This window comes from Montipora capricornis, chromosome 10 (assembly GCF_036669925.1).
Source record: "Montipora capricornis isolate CH-2021 chromosome 10, ASM3666992v2, whole genome shotgun sequence".
NCBI lineage: Eukaryota > Metazoa > Cnidaria > Anthozoa > Scleractinia > Acroporidae > Montipora > Montipora capricornis.
In genome coordinates this window covers 27238388-27255887 of record NC_090892.1, presented here as the reverse complement: position 1 = coordinate 27255887, position 17500 = coordinate 27238388, and the positions used below count along the sequence as shown (strand labels likewise).

Sequence of the window (17500 nt, the reverse complement as noted above, 5' to 3'; positions counted from 1 at the left end):
TAATTAACTACACCATTATCGATCCACGGGCAGCTCATCTCTATTACAATAACTTTCTCTTCTTTCTTGTCAATGATTCGCACTTCAATACGGTTTGCTCGTACTTCTGTCTTTTCAGCAAAAAGAGGGACATCCCACAAGGCTCTCACTTGATCATTCCCATAACTGGCTTTGGCTTGATTGGCTTGTACCATGCGTAGTGTTCCCTGAGTACTAACTTGTAGTTGGCAAGAATCTCGAAGAACAAGATTCTAAGAACATTAGTATGTCTCTCCATTTACGTTGATTGCACTAACGCACCACATCCAGCGAGGACATGTACGACACTCTCTGGTTCTTTTGCTCGTTGCGTTGGCCCTGTCTTCCATTCATGCATCCTGCTGAAACAGGCTTCATTAAGATCATCATCTTTTCATCAGTTGACAAACAGTTTGCCTTCCCACTTCTGGTCCTCAACCTCTTTCCTTAACATGTTGACTTGTGCTTGCTTAAGGGCTTTCTAGATCTGCTTGTTTCGAATCTCTTCACCTTCCACGATACAGCACACTGGGTGAGGATGGGATAACGTCAACTCCAAATTCAATTCTCTTGCATACTCTACTGCATCTTTGGCTAAGGAGTGATAGCCTTGCTGGGATGCAAAATCTCGTACGGTTGCTATCATTATTATTATTATTATTATTATTATTATTATTACATAAATTATTATTATTGTTATTGTTATATATGCCATTTAAAAGGTAATTTTTGTAAAATTAAAATGTTGAAACCAAACTTTTTCGGCTGTTTGCCATCATCAGGGTTAAAAATGACCGTCCGCGCGCATTCATGCATATATATCTTATGTAATTCCCGTTGGGAAAAGTTTGGAAACATAAAAAATAACTTGTTTGTTCAGACTGGGGCGGAATTGTTGGATCATTAGCCCCTCGACGATCCTACGTTCATGGAATGTTTGTGCTGAAGAGAGAATGCGCCAAGTGAAAGAATGTGATGGGTTTTCACGCAGGTGATTTGCAGGTTCAGAGGTGTGAGCGGGATTTGAATGTTCCGCAATTCGCACTGCTAAGTTTCTCGCATTCTCGCCAATGTAATCAACACTGCAAGAACAATCTCCTGGCAAACAAATCTGATGGCAAACAGCCGAAAACTTTTGGTTTCAACATTTTAATTTTACAAAAATTACCTTGTAAATGTCATATATTTTATTATTATTATTATTATTATTATTATTATTATTATTATTATTATTATTATTTCGTTCATTCACACGTTAACGTGCTTTGTAAACTAGGCATCAAGCCACGACCTATGTCCTTAGGTGTCTAGTGTTCTTCTCAAGATTCTTGCCGTTCCCAACAAGGAGGCTTTTTGTAGTAATAACGTGCAATCTAGTCCAATTTTCTTCAACGATGTTTTCAAATTTTTGCTGAACGTCCCTAGTGCACCAATGACAATTGGTACGACAATTACTTGTCGGCAGCTCCAGATTTTCCCAATCTCTCTTTTTAATTCTTTTATTTTTCCATTTTCTCTTGTTCTTTTTCCAGCACTCTTGTATCAAAAGGGCACGCGATATCTATCACATAACATGATTTTCTATCTTATCAATTATTATTATTATTATTATTATTATTATTATTATTATTAGGCTTTCTTTTGAGATGTTAAGGTCGGTACACATATGCGTAAGAGGTTCCAGGAAACCCTTCCACAAAATTCCACAAGGGAATTTCATTGATGACTGCCACTTAAACGCTATTAGTATTTTAGGAAATTTTTATTATATTGTAAAAAGATATCTTTTTAGATACTAGGGTGCTGAATATCTATATTTTTCTTACAGAATGTATATATTGTATTTTTTTTAAAATAGCTCTTTAATGTAGATTAGGTTAGTTCACTATTGTTCTTCTTCTTAAATTTGCAAACCTGAAGAATTGTTTTAGGTATTGTTATTAAATTATTATTATTATTATTATTATTATTATTATTATTATTATCATCTTCATCATCATCATTAGTAGAAGTAGTAGTAGTAGTAGTAGTAGTAGTAGTAGTAGTAGTAGTAGTAGTAGTAGTAGTAGTAGTCTAGTAGTAATAGCAGCAACAGAGCAGCAGCAGTAGTAGTAGTAGTTGTAGTAGTAGTAGTGGCCTAGTGGTAGAGGTCGGTAATTGCGTTTCGACAAAGGAGAAACGCATACTATTCTTGGGGTTGCTCTCGGGCTCAGACTCGATGCTATCCTGCGTTGAGCGATTTTCGTAGGACTGGCTATGTAAAAATGCCTGAACTCATGCGACAGTGGTGGCATTGTGACTAACGCATACCACGTACAAATGTAATTCGATCGTCCACGTTTTTCGACGTAGTGAGATTTGATTGTGTAAGTATTTCAATCGTGTGGTAGCCTGCGAACGCGACGTATTTCCAGAGGTCGTTTCTCTCCCCCGAAAAATAGGGGGAGAGAAACGACCGCCAGAAATACGTCTGCGTTCGCAGGCTAATCGCGTGGAAGTTGCTCCTGTCTTCGCAGTGAGATTTTATTGTGCAAGTGTTTTTCGATCGCGTGGAAGTTGCTGTTTTGTACGCAGTAAGAATTGACTGCGCAAGTTTTTCGCTTTTGCGCTTTCACAACTCATACTCGACAAGGTATTTACTGTCAACATGTTAGAGCGGTTATCAGTTACACGCGACCCTCAACGACTTTTTTTCATATTTCGAAAGTAAAATTTAGGTGGACGTCAATCAAATGAATTTGAATTCGTTATGGAAACATTTGATTGACGTCCACCTAATTTTTTTTTAATATGAAAAAAAGCCGTTGAGGATAGCCGCTGTAACTATGCTGTCAACATCATTTAACCGGCAAGTTTTTGTCTTCAACCCACCACGAAACCTTTGGTTTACGCAAGCATCAAACAGAAGACAAGCGAATTTATCGAACCTTTCTTTACCGGCGTTTCGCCTTGACCCGCAAGCTTGTGCTTGAAAAACTTTCACTTAGACCTTTTGGCAAACACCATTTAATCAGCGAGGTTTTGCCTTAAAACACACGCTGTGCTAAGTTTACGTCCTTGGAACCTTGGATTGGACTTGACACCTATTAGATTATAAACTACGATTATAGGACATGACCTTACATATCAGGATTGACTCTGCTTATAAACCATTTTGTAAACCCTACGATTAATTATAAAAAACACTACACAAAACCTTTTACAAAAATAATAAGTGGTGGATAGACCACACATAAAAAAAGATTGTTTCCTTCCCTACCCTTCTGCTTTCCTTCCAAAGCGATTGTCATCTACATCTACAACTTGCCATTTATGTATTCCACCCAAACTAGCCAGTAAATTAGCGTGGGGCCACGTTCCGCAGTTACCCACTCGGCTAGGTTCGCTCGACATTTTTTTTCGCTACGTTCCTTTTCGCTCTATAACCCCAACTGCGGAGCCCGGTCCCATCAGGCTACCGGTAAATTTACCCTAAACAGTTAAACACGCATATTATACAAGAAACTCTCATGCGTTTTTTGGAATTTTCTGTAGGAATATGATCAAAAAAGGCATTTGGAGTTTATTAGAAACCCCGAGACCACAGGAAAAAATCACTCAAAACCACTAAATTAAACCGCGTACAGATCAAAAACTAGTTTGCATTTTGTCAAAAACCAAAAAAGGAGGAAAAACCAAGAGCCGTAACACTTTGCGTGATACCGCAGACGGCAAACAGGATACGGCAGGCTGCTGCTTATCGTAAAGTCAAGAAAATTTGGTTACAATGACTTGTTTTCAAGTTTGGGAAGTTGCGCGTTATCTGCAGATAACTGGCAGAGAATGAGTCGAAATCAAACAAGTTTCTTTGATTTTTGACAAAACGCAAATTCAGTCCAAAATTTGCAGTTGGCTGTAAATGCAATGCTAAGTCTCTCTAAATCTCAACGCCTGTCATCAGGCAATTCTCTGTTTCGTATCAAAGTCCTAAGTTTCACACTCTCTTTCCTTTTGTTCTTAATCTTTACCCTCCTTAGGAGCCCATAACCAGTCATAAGCTCCTGCCCTCTTTTAAAACATTTCTTTTTTCAGAAAGATTATTGTATTTAAAGTTACTCATGCGCAAAATTGTTTCAAACTTGTAAAATATTGTTCAATGCCTTGTATTTTAGTATGTTGAAGATCTTGGGTTGGTAACACCTTTATGAAAGTTGTTTTCTGTGGTATCTTTTGGTTCAACTCATTAGCTGTTTTTTGTAGCTTTTTTTGGTCTTCTCCCCCACAATTTCTTTTCCGTTTTTCTCCTCTGTATATTCCATATTTAATCTTTTGTATGTGGTTAAAAGTTCTCTGAAAAGACGCTTATTTCTTTTTTCTCCTCAGCTGGATTTCTCATCCTAAACAGCGGTGAAGTACTTGAGATCAACACCACTGTTCCGTCCATTGAAAAAATTAACTGTACTCAGGACTGCAATTTCAATGCATCTTTGAAAACACGAAACTCCTCATTTGGCGACCATGTTGTTGCTAGCACAACGTTCAGTGACGACATTGAGTTGAGAAACGGCTCAGCTGTTAGAGTATATGGGAAGTATGCTTTGAGCGTAACAAGTCAGAATGGCCACATTCTGATTCAAACTGACATTGATATGACTTGTGACAGAGATGTACTCGATACAACATGTCTGGGTGGATTTACACAGACATCAAAGGCTAATAAGATGAAGCCGGACAATGCCAATCTTTACAGAGGTAATGATATACTAGTTACTAGTAGTAATCGTAGATTATAGTGCGTCGCCTTGGCGCCTCAGACCTGTCTCGGTTCCCATAAAGCATCCTAATCCTTTTACTCTTAGACTGAGTTATGGGGAGTTAATTTCTCACTCTAAATTACTTGTGGAAGAAATCCTGTGGTGTTTTCATTGAAATAAAACTTCTGATTCTTTCTCCATTCGTTGGCAATCTTCCTTTCAAAATTCAGAGAGATCGACCGTTCCGCGAATATTTTATAATTTTTTTTTTGCGACGTGACGAAAGATAAACAGATTACGGTCAAGTTTGGGCATTGAGTTGTGCGATAACAGATGTCAAACCATGATGTTCTTTTCTCAAAATTCCTCCGAATTGCAAAGTATCCTCTCAGAAAACAAGAACATCTGGAGGTAATTTTGAGACCGAACGTTTGATCACGCCACTTGGAATACTAATACGACAACACAACAACTGAGACGCTACAAACCTTTATTTGACATTACTACCCTTCAGAATTGCCATAAAAACCATCCAGATGTTTTCGCTTGGCTGTATAGAAGCTCTCTATGTAATGCTTTTCCGCGTTTGCGATTAAAATTGCTTGTTTTTCACCCTCTTGCGTGGACGCCATTTCGTCATTCGCAAGTTAGAGAATGATGTAATTTCAACCGATTCCGCTAAAAACTTTCCAGTGATTGACGAATTGTCATATCTCGTTACTGGCCGTGTTTTGTGTTGATCGGAAACGCCTCCGATTTTTCCCGAATTTTTTCGGATGATTCATCGGCATGCTGGATGTTATTGTGACTTTTCAAAATGGCGCAAAACAAACGCTCGGAATGCTGGATGCTATTGTGACTGTGACGTTGTGACGTTTAAAGATGGCACAGATTTGGAACCGACCGACAACCTCTTTCTCGATTTCTCGCGCTTGGAACATGCGAAAACACAGAACACCCATTCAACCACTCAATTAGGAAACGTCTCCTTCGTCGACGCAATTTCACAGATGGATGAATGGATGTTTTCTTGTTCGTAAAAGTTGATAACTTCTTCGCTCAAAGTGAAGGGGCTACTGCCAGTCATTGATATCGTCATGGTTTCGGACATGTCAGACAATAATATTAGTAAATCTTGTTCACGCGTGAATCCGTGCGGCCGTTAGCGTAGTTAATAGGCCTTATTCACGATACCCGCCTTGTTAATTTTCAAATTGTCATGCAAATTAGCCATGTGTTATGCTGGGGGGGGGGGGGTGGGGGGGAGGCAAACATTGGAAAAAAGGCAAATTGCGGAAAATCGGCCGGTCGAAATATTGAAATACCATTGCTCAAAGTCCATTTTAGAATTTAGAATTAAGTACCTTTTATAATAATTTTATATCTTTTGATGATTGCCTTTGACAGTTTCACTTTATACTTTGTTAGCTACTCATTTTTCACTAAAAAAAACGTCGAAGCAACTTGTGTAGTCATTCTATTTTACTACTTAGGTGATAAAAATTCAATGAACGTGAAACAAATCATCTGTGTGGCTAAGATGTTCTTTATAACCTCTCGAACTTGTGTTGTTTGCCCCCTCAGGAAGTGTGTAGCTAATTTGCATGATAATAGCAAATCCAATATGGCGGCCATCGTGAATAAGGTCTATAAAAATTTCATTTCAAAAAATCAGTTAAATGGCTTATAGATTCTTTATCCTTGCATTTGTCAACATTTTCTATTACATTCCCGGTCTCCTTCAAGATGATGACTTTTTTCGAAGCTTTTGTATCATCTGCACTCACTCGTGACAGAACTCATCAGCACGCCAAGAGAAAATTCGTATGTAATGTCTTTTATTTATGCAAAGGTTTCTTATAATGTTTCTTAGCCTCAACGTTTCAGAAGCTAGAGTCTTTCTTCTCACCTTTCGAAATTTGTTTGCTGGTGCTTAAAAAAATGGTTTAGTGTCATCTAGGGTTTTCTGATGCAGCCCACAAGATTTCGACCGCTACTATTGACAACAGCGGAAGTGGGTCACAGCTAAGTTTGTTAAGAATCACACAACTGTCTTCTCGCATCGGTGAATCATTTACTGGCGACTCAGTCAAGATCCTCTGGTAAACTGAATGTTTTAGTTAAATGAATTATCTTTAGGCCAAGACAGGTGCATGTGAATGGAAATGACAATAAAGAGAAAGTCTCATAACGACCTCGTTTTTCAATGTACAGGCGGAGGCCCTGGAACAATGAGGCTAAAGAAGAATATTCCTATCACCAGTATCTGTACCCCTGGTTCAAGTCATGGAGGAAAAGCGTCAAAAGGTGTTGCTACGGTTGAAGAGATTGTGGTGGGTCCAGAATACGATAAGGAAAACTTGGCATCATTGCACGGAGGAAGCGCAGGTGAGGTAACTTTTGTTCATTTTCTGTTCTTCCTGAAAGGAAAAAACAGCTAAAATAAGCAAGTCAAGAGCCTCCAAGATTTTACCATAACTGTGAGAAAAAACGATGAAACTAGCAAATGTCAATGATAAAATGCTTATATCTTAAGAATAAAATCTCTCAAGTCAGCTATGATCCTCGCAGTTATGAACGCAATTTTAGCAATAGGCCTTTTTCGATATATTAAAATTCAGCTCGAAAGAGAGGACAAAGACAAAGGAAAGCGGATGATATGTAAATATTTTTTACATTCAGTCCAACGTGTTTCTATTGTTTTTGTCTTCACTGCCTCACTATCAAGCTGAATATTTCGAAAATAGCCTATTGCGCAGAGAAGCCTGAAAAATTCAGGACCTCAACGGGGTTTGAATTATTTCCGCACTTATTTGGACAATTTAAGCAGTTTATTATGTATAAATATAAACAAACATTACCCTCATGGAGTCCTTTCACGGGAACACATGAGCCCAACAAACTGACCTGCTCACAACTTGGCAGCCGTTATATTAAGCCCTGGCCAAACTATCAAACAAAGTTGGATCCAACATGCAACGTTTTTGGATGTAAATGTTGAGGTAATGGCAAAACACTATCCGACATTGCTTCATTCAAGTTCAAATTGGCGCTAAATTTATAATACTGAAACGAAAACCGCTCGTAGCGCTTGTGTTGCTGGAGCCGTTTGAGGACGGAAATGACGGATTTAAACGAGGAAAATCCAAAAAAATGGTTAAGAGAACGTGTCGAAAAGGGTATATTCACTGCAACATTGATCTCCGTTTAGGAGATCATGAGAATGAGCTCGTATCAATTTGCAGAAATTCAAAATGCTATTGAACCAGAAATCTCCAAACAGGGCGATTGTGATTAAGGGGATTAAAAGGGACCCACTAATCAAGCATAACGCGTCGTCCACATAACGGAAACACCACTTAGGGGTGGTCTCTTTTGACGTTAAATCGTTATTCACTTCCACTCCCGTGGATCTATAGCTCGAACCATCGTCAACGAGAGGCTCCAAAAGGATCAGGATCTAGCGGAACGCACAAATATGTCCATCAGCAACATTATGAGGCTGTTAGAATTTGTTCTCAATCACAACTACTTCAAACACAACAACATCCATTACAAACAAATCTTTGGATGTGCGATGGGTTCCCTAATCAGTCCCGTTATAGCCGACCGCGTAATGGAAGAGATTGAGGAAACTGCCATCGCCACAGCTCCACACCCCCCTAAGTGGTGGTTCCGTTATGTGGACGACAGTCACACGTGTCTCAGAGAGCACCAAGTGGATGAGTTTCACCAACATCTCAATTCAATTAACCCCCACATACAGTTCACTCTAGCACTTGAGTACACCAAGTGACAGGGACTACCTTTTCTGGACACCATCAGCACAAGGAGGGGTACGCACCTTGAGGTGAACGTCTACAGAAATCCAACCCACACAGACCGCTATCTCGATCTCAACTCTCATCACCCCATGTGCCATAAGAGATCTGTCCTCAGTACCTTGCTACGCAAGGCACAGAACATACCATCAACACAGAAGGGGAAACGCGAATAAAGGAAGTGGGTCAAGGCTGTACTGCGAGACAACAATTACCCCTCATCCTTCATCAATAGCTGCGAAAGATCGCTGTCGCAACTCCCTACCGATCTACCGTCCAATGGTTTCGTGGTGCTACCCTATGTGCAGGGCATTTCAGAAAGGATTAGTTGGATCTTAAGGCAGCATCAAATCAAAGTCGCCTTCAAACCATTGAGAACTGTAAACAAAATGTTCCCGCGACCGAAAGCCCAAGAAAAGGTTGACCGGCCACAATCTGGCACAGTGTACAAAATCAGTTGCACCAATTGCAGTTTTGTATACTACGGTCAAACCGAACGATCATTCAAAACTCGTATTACAGAACACAAAAGAGCTGATGCTATGTTTGACCATGACTCCAAGATCGCCTGCCTTGTCCACGAAAACAACCACGAAATGGATTTTGGAAGTGTCAGAGTTGTTGGACATGAGGCTAACTACCACGAGCGACTTTTCTTGGAAGCCTGGTACTCAATAAAGTATCCGCAGTCTGGAAATGACCACATCGCCATTCCAGAGGTCTACAAGTCTCTGGCATGCGCATAAGTCTCGCGCTACGTTTTCAAGAAACTGCACGCGGATTTTCATCAGCGCGCGCTCGACGTGTTGGATTTTTGACTCACGCCTGCTACCGTTATATTGCAACTGATGAAGGCTTATAAGCACAAGCCGAAACGTCTTGCACGAAACATCTTACTAAATCTACAGATCCATAGCTTCAAAGTACCGGGCGTAAAATGGTTAACCGGAATCCTTGAGTTATGCAAGGAATAGCAAGGAGAGGGTTTCCGGGTCTCTCTTCGTTATCTCACAAACACTTATTTATGGTCGGTTTCCAATTCAGTCGTCTCAAACAAAACAAAGCCTTTTCTGTGGCATTTTCGACTGTAATTTCATCTTCAGTAGATTTGAAAATTTAAGTTTGCCCAGTGTTCTACACACTGTTAGACTAAATGCATTAATTTGTGAGCGGATTACCGTAAAATAAATATGAAGGTGTATTGCGTCAGCACCAAGGATGTTGATAAATTAATTGAGAACTTGATGATATAGAGGATATTTCATGGCCGCGCGGGGATACGAATTTTATCTTCGAGTGCTGAAAGTATCTCTCACGAGTGAGCGAAGCGAACGAGTGAGAGATACTTTCAGCACGAAAAGATAAAATTCAGATCCCCAAGCTGCCACGTAATGTTTTGTTTATTATATAGATACTGATGAAATGTCCAGATTTAAAACAACTTGTTTTAATCATTTTCGAAATGATGAAAAGGTGGTCACCAACTGGGAAAACACGCATTTTGTCTCACATAAAACAAGACATGAAAGTTATGAAAAACAAATCATGATAATGTAAAATTGTGCAATAAAAATGTTAATGTAGTAGAGAAGAATTATATTAAAGCACGAAAGTATCTTACAATGACGAGGAAGCTCGCGTTTTATTGGCTAATCGTGTTCGTTACCATGACCACACCTATATTCCCACATGTGAAAGGTAAAAATAATATGTTCACTGCGCGCGGTGAAGATATGACTTTTTAGTAAAAGGAGAATCCCTGGTATTTCATCAGTATCTATATAATAAATTATGTTATTCTGTAAATAAATTCGATGGACGTCTGTGCCTCGTCCCTTGCTGTTTTTTGTAGTCGCTGTCCGAGGTATGTTCGTGCCACTTTTGTCTATCCACCTCCACCATCCAGCTTGGCAATTGAGAATTGTGAAAGGAGTAGTGATTTTCGCACCTATGTGGACAATTTGAGCTTCTTATAGACATCTTATAAATGTAATATATATCTATATATTTAGCCAAGTCTAATAGCGGAGCTCCACAGTTATTTCTTCACGGGAATTTCAAAAGATAAACTGATGTCAGTGCCATGACTCGAGGCAGGACTCCAATGAGGTTGTCTTTATCGTGATTACAATTTTTCACTTTTTTTCTGCACAACCATAGCCACCATTCAATCAGGTGCAAACATGCATTTTAGAAATATCTCTTAGACTGCATGATCATGAGCATAAATGATTCACAAACTTTTGCCTTATCACAGTTTTATTACATTAAAGGTAAATGGTATAAATCACTAGATGTAGGTTAACAGTCGTGCTTTTAAATCTCAACAGCAGAACCGGTTGTGTGCATTGTTTGAGTCACAAATTCAGTTTTCTTTAATGTACCGGTGACATTTTAAACCATCAAACCAAAATAAGCCAGAACAAAACAAAAAACGGTAAAACCCCAAAGGGATGCGTATTCTGTTCTCTGAACTTGGCCCATAAAAGGAGAAACGTACTTTGTTCACCTAATTTTGAACATTTTTATGGTGTCATTTTTGTGATCTATACGAGTAAAGGCAATTGATCTTGACAGAGAGAAACCATAAGATATGAATGAAAAGCAAACCTCGTAAAGTTGAGAATGGTTTCAGTCGTTTTATTCTTGACTTCGATCAGTTACTACAAACCTTGAGTACAACTTGTCAATGGTATTACTTTTGAGATCACTGATATTAATGTAGCAATAACAACAGACAGACAATATACAAATGGCTTTCTGAAGACTGAGGAAATGACAAAATTGAACTTGGGTGCGGCCGATGAGGTGTTTTTTGTTTTTTGCCAAACTTTCGAGCAAAGTTGGATTCCACATGCAACATTGTTGGATGTAAATGTTGAGGTGTTGGCAAAACACTATCCAAAATTGCTTGGCAAAACATTCAATTTCAAGTTGGTAGGAGATGATGAGAACGAACTCGGGTCAATTTGCAGAAATTGTAAATGCTATTGAACCAGAAATCTCCAAACAGGGCGATTATGATCAAGGGGACTAAAAGCGTTCCACTGATCAAGGTTTCTGGCTGTTGATCCTTGTCCGCCATCTTTGTTGCAAATAATGCCAGAAGCCTAGGCTTGAAGATAACATGGCGATTCGTGATTGGCAAGCAGCGCGAACGTGACTTGATTCAGGCAGGACACAACTTTTTTAGAGGAGCGGCAAAACACTGCAACATTGTTGAGTCGAGCAGAATTGTTGGTCGCAATGTTTGATCAAAAGCAAACTCCATCCAACACTTTATCGAACAAAAGGGTTAGACGAACAAAACGGTCGAACAATGTTGGGTCGAGCAAAGTTCAAGCGTTGAATCCAACTTTGTTTATACTTTGGCCAGGGCTTTAGTAGGGCTATCGCTCACATGATTTACATGGGTAGAAAACAGCACTTCATATTATCCTACAATACTTAAAAGCGGAGCCGGTCAGGATGTAAGCCGTCCGGACTTCGCTTGCCTTTTATTCAATAAAAATAAAAATAAGCGACAACAGAGAAAACTAAGAGTCTCAGGGTTAGGGGGAGGGGGGGGGGGGGGATAGAAAAAAGGCGTAGGACCGAAAAACGATGTTCTCACAACTTGCAAAGCGTTCATCTTGGTCAGAGGCGTATTTTTGAGCGGGCGCTCTTTTTGACAGCTGGCCTGCTTTCAGGTGTTTTCGAAAGTTAAAAAAGATGGCGATCTTTGTAAAAACTATGTGTCTGTTGGCTTTTTTGTTGGTGTTATTATCGCGAAGTGAAGTTGAGAAAACCTTCAAAGCTGATTCTTTCCCTAATGCTCTGAAGCTTCCCGTCGAGACATAACTCACAACTCGCAAAAATTACGGGTACGAGTTGAATGCGTAGTTCGCGTAGCTAGTTTGCTCGATAATCCGTTTATTCACGGAAACCCTTTGTCATGTTGTTTCCGATGTATCGTCGGATATCCGAGTTTTAGGATTCAGACGATAATCAGTGTCATTTATTCGCTTAAGGACCTCTTTCCGCTGTTGTTCGATGGCTCCAAAACAACACGACAAACATCGCCTCTTCAACCAACCACGTTTAATTTCATTCAACGCAATATCCACTGGGAACGTGTTCGAAACACAAAAAACTGCTTTTGCAAACTTTCCTGTATATCAGCGGGATGTTTTGGGTTGGGGAGATCTGAGGGAAAGAAGATTCTTAAAAATGGTACTTCATTCGACCCACCAAAAGTGTTACTTTCCATTAGTGAATTTGTCCTATATTCAACGTCGGCTGCAATCCTTTCAGCTGGGAATGTGCAGTGTCTCCTGGAATTGATTACAACATCAAATTCCGGAACAAGAATTGTGCCAACTACAGTAGAAGCACATTGCTTGGATTTAGAAATGATTTAGAGCGCTATCTGAACAACCCACCATACAACAAAGTCTGGTGTACACATAGCTACCGATCCAGCATTCCAGCAGTCCAACCAGAAGCACGGGGAACAAAACGTCAACCACAAACCTGCCATTGAGCGCGACGATCTGCGCCGTCTGAAAGAAAGCGACGTTCTCAGTCCAAAAACACCACGAGGCCTCCTGTATAATGTCTGGTTTCATGTAACCTTGTATTTCTGCCGACGTCGACAGTTATGCAAACCCTCGACTGCGTCTCGGCTTTGCATAACTGTCTCGAATTCTCCCAACTCTCCCGAGTGTTTAGATGAGGCTATGGAAACACGGAAAACGTCCTCTATTGCTTAAATATTCCGTGATGTTCATGTCAGAAAAACATCAAGTGCGTCCAGCCATGTGGCTGTTTACACCACATGTACAACTTCTTGAACAGTTCATTCCATGTCAGCTGTCATGTTACGTGGGACAACGTAGACAATGTGACTTCTTCTAGTGATGTCCAATCAACGACCAGAAACAAGATTTTTATTTGCTTTTCTTGCAGTCAAGGCCTCAAACGTTTTCGTGCGCAACAAGCTAATTCAGTCATCAACCCTTAATGAACAGCTTGTCCTCTCCATAATGGCATCTCATCATCTTGACATGGGCCATTTGTACTCTTTATTGATGACGAAACTCCCTTCCAGCTGGAAATTTGCAATCAGTGGTGATACAACAATCCAACTGTTATTTTCTCCTGTAAGAAATGAAAAACAGATTATCAACTGAACGAGAGGCAAATTTTGCTCACTGAAACTGGCACTCTGGGTGCAGTGGAAGACAGAATGTGGAAACATAACAGGAAAGCCTTTTAGGTGAAAGTGGACTGACTCCACCAAGAAAGAAATAGAAATTGCTCAAAATGAAACTGTTTATATTTGCTCCAGACATGTAATTGTTCTTGTTGTTGTTTTTGCTCTCTTTTTTTTTTTTTTTTTCAAAAAAAAAACCGTGATTAGGATTTTTTAATTAAACCAATTTAATTCTCATTTTTCGTTGTCTCAGTGTTATCACAAAGTGGAACAAAGAAAAATAAAAATGAAACTGGTTTGACAATTTTATAACCAAAACCAAAGGGAGGGGGGGATCCTAGAAAAAGTGACAGGTGTGCTCCATTGTGCCTTGACCGAAACGGAAATAAAATCCATGACTCTGAACCACTTACAATGTTTAAAACTCTTTCTTCTCTTCTCTTCTCTTCATAATTTTCTTTCTTCTCTGTTTTTTCTTGATTCATTCATGATCTTTGTATTATGTCTGTGGTGTGGCAAAAAAATGAAATAAATAACAAACAACAAAAACTAACCTGATCATAGAGTTTACCTTAGTACCTTTCTGGCTAAAAAACCAAAAAGCCAAACAAAAGTTTGTTGGAAAGACTATTTTAGTTCGTTTTAAGGCTTTGTTTTAGAAATACTGATGAGCACTCCATCACTTTTATGTAGGAATCCCGCCCCAGGAGTATCAATGAAAATCCTCAAAGAAAAGAAATGCATTTGAAGTTGAAATTTTAAACTAAACTAAACAAAACACACAAGCTAAAGAACTCTTTCTTAAGAGAGTGGGACTGGTTCGCAACACAATACAATTTTTAATGCGTCGCAGTATAATACTCAGTGAAAGCTGTTTTCACAAAATTCTGTTTTCGCGAAAGTATTTCTTTTTATAAGCGGTAATAAATGCTGGCTGAGAAAACTACAAAGTAAAACGTAGGTTTAGTTATCAAATAGCACAAACGAATGTCTATCTCTGAGTAAGTGTTTTTACTGCAAATACCCTAAATCGAACGCCCGATTGACATTTAACAAAGATAAAAAAATTAGTGGAACTTGAAAAATTGCGAGTTATACAGCCGGGATAATTACTGTTTGCTCACCACCCTTGATTTGCGTTATTTGTTAATTTCAGTTTACAATGTCCCCAATTAGTGCTCCAGCGCTAGAATGACTAGACACTTAAATAAAGTTCATTTCCTTTTCCTTAAGCTTACTTGCTCAAGAAGCTTATTTAATGTTGCCTTACCTTGATCTCGGAGAAACTACTGTGCGTTGAAAACGACGTCCGCGAAGAAGTAAATTTTCCAAATTGCAGTGCTTCGAAATAAAAGAAATGAATAAACTAAAAAAGAAGCCACCGCATTTCGCACTGGCATCGGCCGCCATGTTTCTTGTTTTGTTTACACTTCGGAATGACAAACTCTGCTCGTGCGCAGTACACGAACCCGCTGACTGATGCCTCCATGATTGCTTTACAAGTTGAGAGAAAATCATTTGGATTTCATTTAAAGTGGTACTATGATCAAATTTTTACCCCTTGATTTTTTGAGTGCATCACATAGAATTCCATGAAAGAGCAAAAACGCCATTTACCGTTTGCAAATATCTTCAATAGTTCCAGAGATATTTAAGATTGAAAAATGGGTAAATATGCAAATGAGATGACTGATGACGTCGTACACTCAACCCAATATTATATCGAGTATATAAATAGAGCTACCTTGGTCAATTTGCAGCGCAGACCATTGAAACTTGGTAGTCTAATAGTTCTACTGGAAACACACCTATGGCTATAAAAAAATCTGTTCCCATGGCAACTCACTCTTTTCCAGTCCCCACCCACTTGATTTCAATATGTTAGTGATTTTCAACTTGAAAAATGTTAGACAAGGCCACAAACTCGAGCTAACATATTTATATGCTTGCCGGATCATGCATATAAAGTGCTGTTAGCAAATATCAAAATGGAACGCCAAAGGTGGCCAGAAAAGCTTTTAATATGGGGGAGGTCTGGAACCCAGTATGATGCCATGGCAACAGAACTGTTAAGCTCATATTGTGGAGAACATTTAGTAGAATCTTACTGCAAAAAATCAAAAGTTTCTGATACAAATTGGCTGAGATATCTCTTTTCATCATATTTGTACAAAATTTGGTTGAGTGTATGACGTCATCACTTGGCTAATTTGCATATTTTAAAAACTTGAATATCTCTGGAACAAAAAACGTAAAACAGCATTTGAAAAACGTAAACAGCATTTTTCTTCTCAAGCAGACTACTTGTTTATGTTTCAAAATGGCTTAGATAGGAAAGATGCGATTTTCGTCATAGTACCACTTTAAGGACGTTCGCGCCCATTTCTGCTGCGCATTTTTTCGCGCATGTCACGCATACGTCATGCATCGCAGACCACGAAGGTAAACACTATGCTAAAGGCGCAAACATTTTTTACCAGAATGGAACGTTAAAGCGTGTGGCATCATAGGATAGCTGAGGACCCAGGTCTTCTCGGAAATGTCACGCAATGACGTGACAGTGCGAATAGACAATGGCTTTGAGAATTTCGCAGCGATTTTACTCTCTTGAATGCTCGGTGAGCCCCATTTTTCTTTCCGTAGATCACTTCCTTTCCTGATTTTGTCCATTTTAACAAAAAAACCAAAAAAGTCTGTACGTGAGAAGTTACAAATATTTCGCCTTTTATGCTCTCGTGCGACCGAAGTTTTTCTTTCTTCGACTAATATGTATCGTTTTTCAAGGTCTATTTCAACTCAGAAAAAGACATCAGCTGCAGAAGTTTATTTAGTTATATTAGGTACATTTACCTGATCTAAATTTTACTAATGTAGCTTTTTTTATTGCTGACAGTTGTAAGCTAAGATCGTCTTAAAATAACGCAATCTTCTAAAAGTGCACCTCATGATCTCGAAAACAAGCAAGGTGACCCCCCCCCCCCTTTTTTTTTTTTTGCCTTTTAGGCAAAAGTAGATCATTACCTTTCTGCGTGGCAAGTTTTAAAATTCTGTATGTGGGAACATTTTGGGCGCGAAAGTCCTTGAGAAAATGTATGGGAAGTATGTAAACTAAATGCAATTCAAGCAACAATCAAATTCAAGATCATTATGAATGTAAAGACATGATGTAGCTTTACGCCATGAAAGCATGACAAACCGCAATTGGTCACAAACATTCGTTTCTTCCGATGACACGAGCGCCATTCTCGAATAAGTGGGCAAGTTACAGAGAAAATTGAGAGAAATTCTTAGACAAAACGTTTGGGTGCCCTACAATCACTTCCCAGTATGAAAAACTGTTTGACGGGAGAAACCAACGCAAAAAAAATTTAAGATATGGCACGCGTGCTAGCTTTAAGTTTCCACTAGAAGCTTTAAATTAACATGACGTACCTGACGTCATAGGCTGATGTACGTTACGTCATAACCAAAATTTCTCGCATCGATAGATTTCCCAAAAATTCTTACTTATGGAGCTCCGCCATAAATATATGTACATATTTCATGCATCGAGTCCTTTCACGAGAACAAATGAGCCCAACGAATTGACCTGCTCCCAACTGAGTGGCTTCATAGGTCAGTTGGCATCAGCATCCCAGAGGGCATAGGCTCGAATCCCATTGAAACCATTGTCCAAATAAGTGCGAGGATCACTTTTCTATTCTACAATAATTATTGATTTAGTTGGTTGATTT

General features: G+C 39.2%; 1 protein-coding gene across 1 annotated transcript in view; it reads left to right on the top strand.

The window, feature by feature from the left end:
* LOC138020580 (uncharacterized) overlaps window positions 1-17500 on the top strand; it is a 67241-nt gene that overhangs the window by 49333 nt on the left and 408 nt on the right. The window contains exons 4-5 of the mRNA XM_068867540.1: window positions 4381-4749; window positions 6966-7139. Coding sequence (XP_068723641.1) covers window positions 4381-4749; window positions 6966-7139 — 543 coding nt within the window. The remainder of the gene's footprint in view (window positions 1-4380; window positions 4750-6965; window positions 7140-17500) is intronic.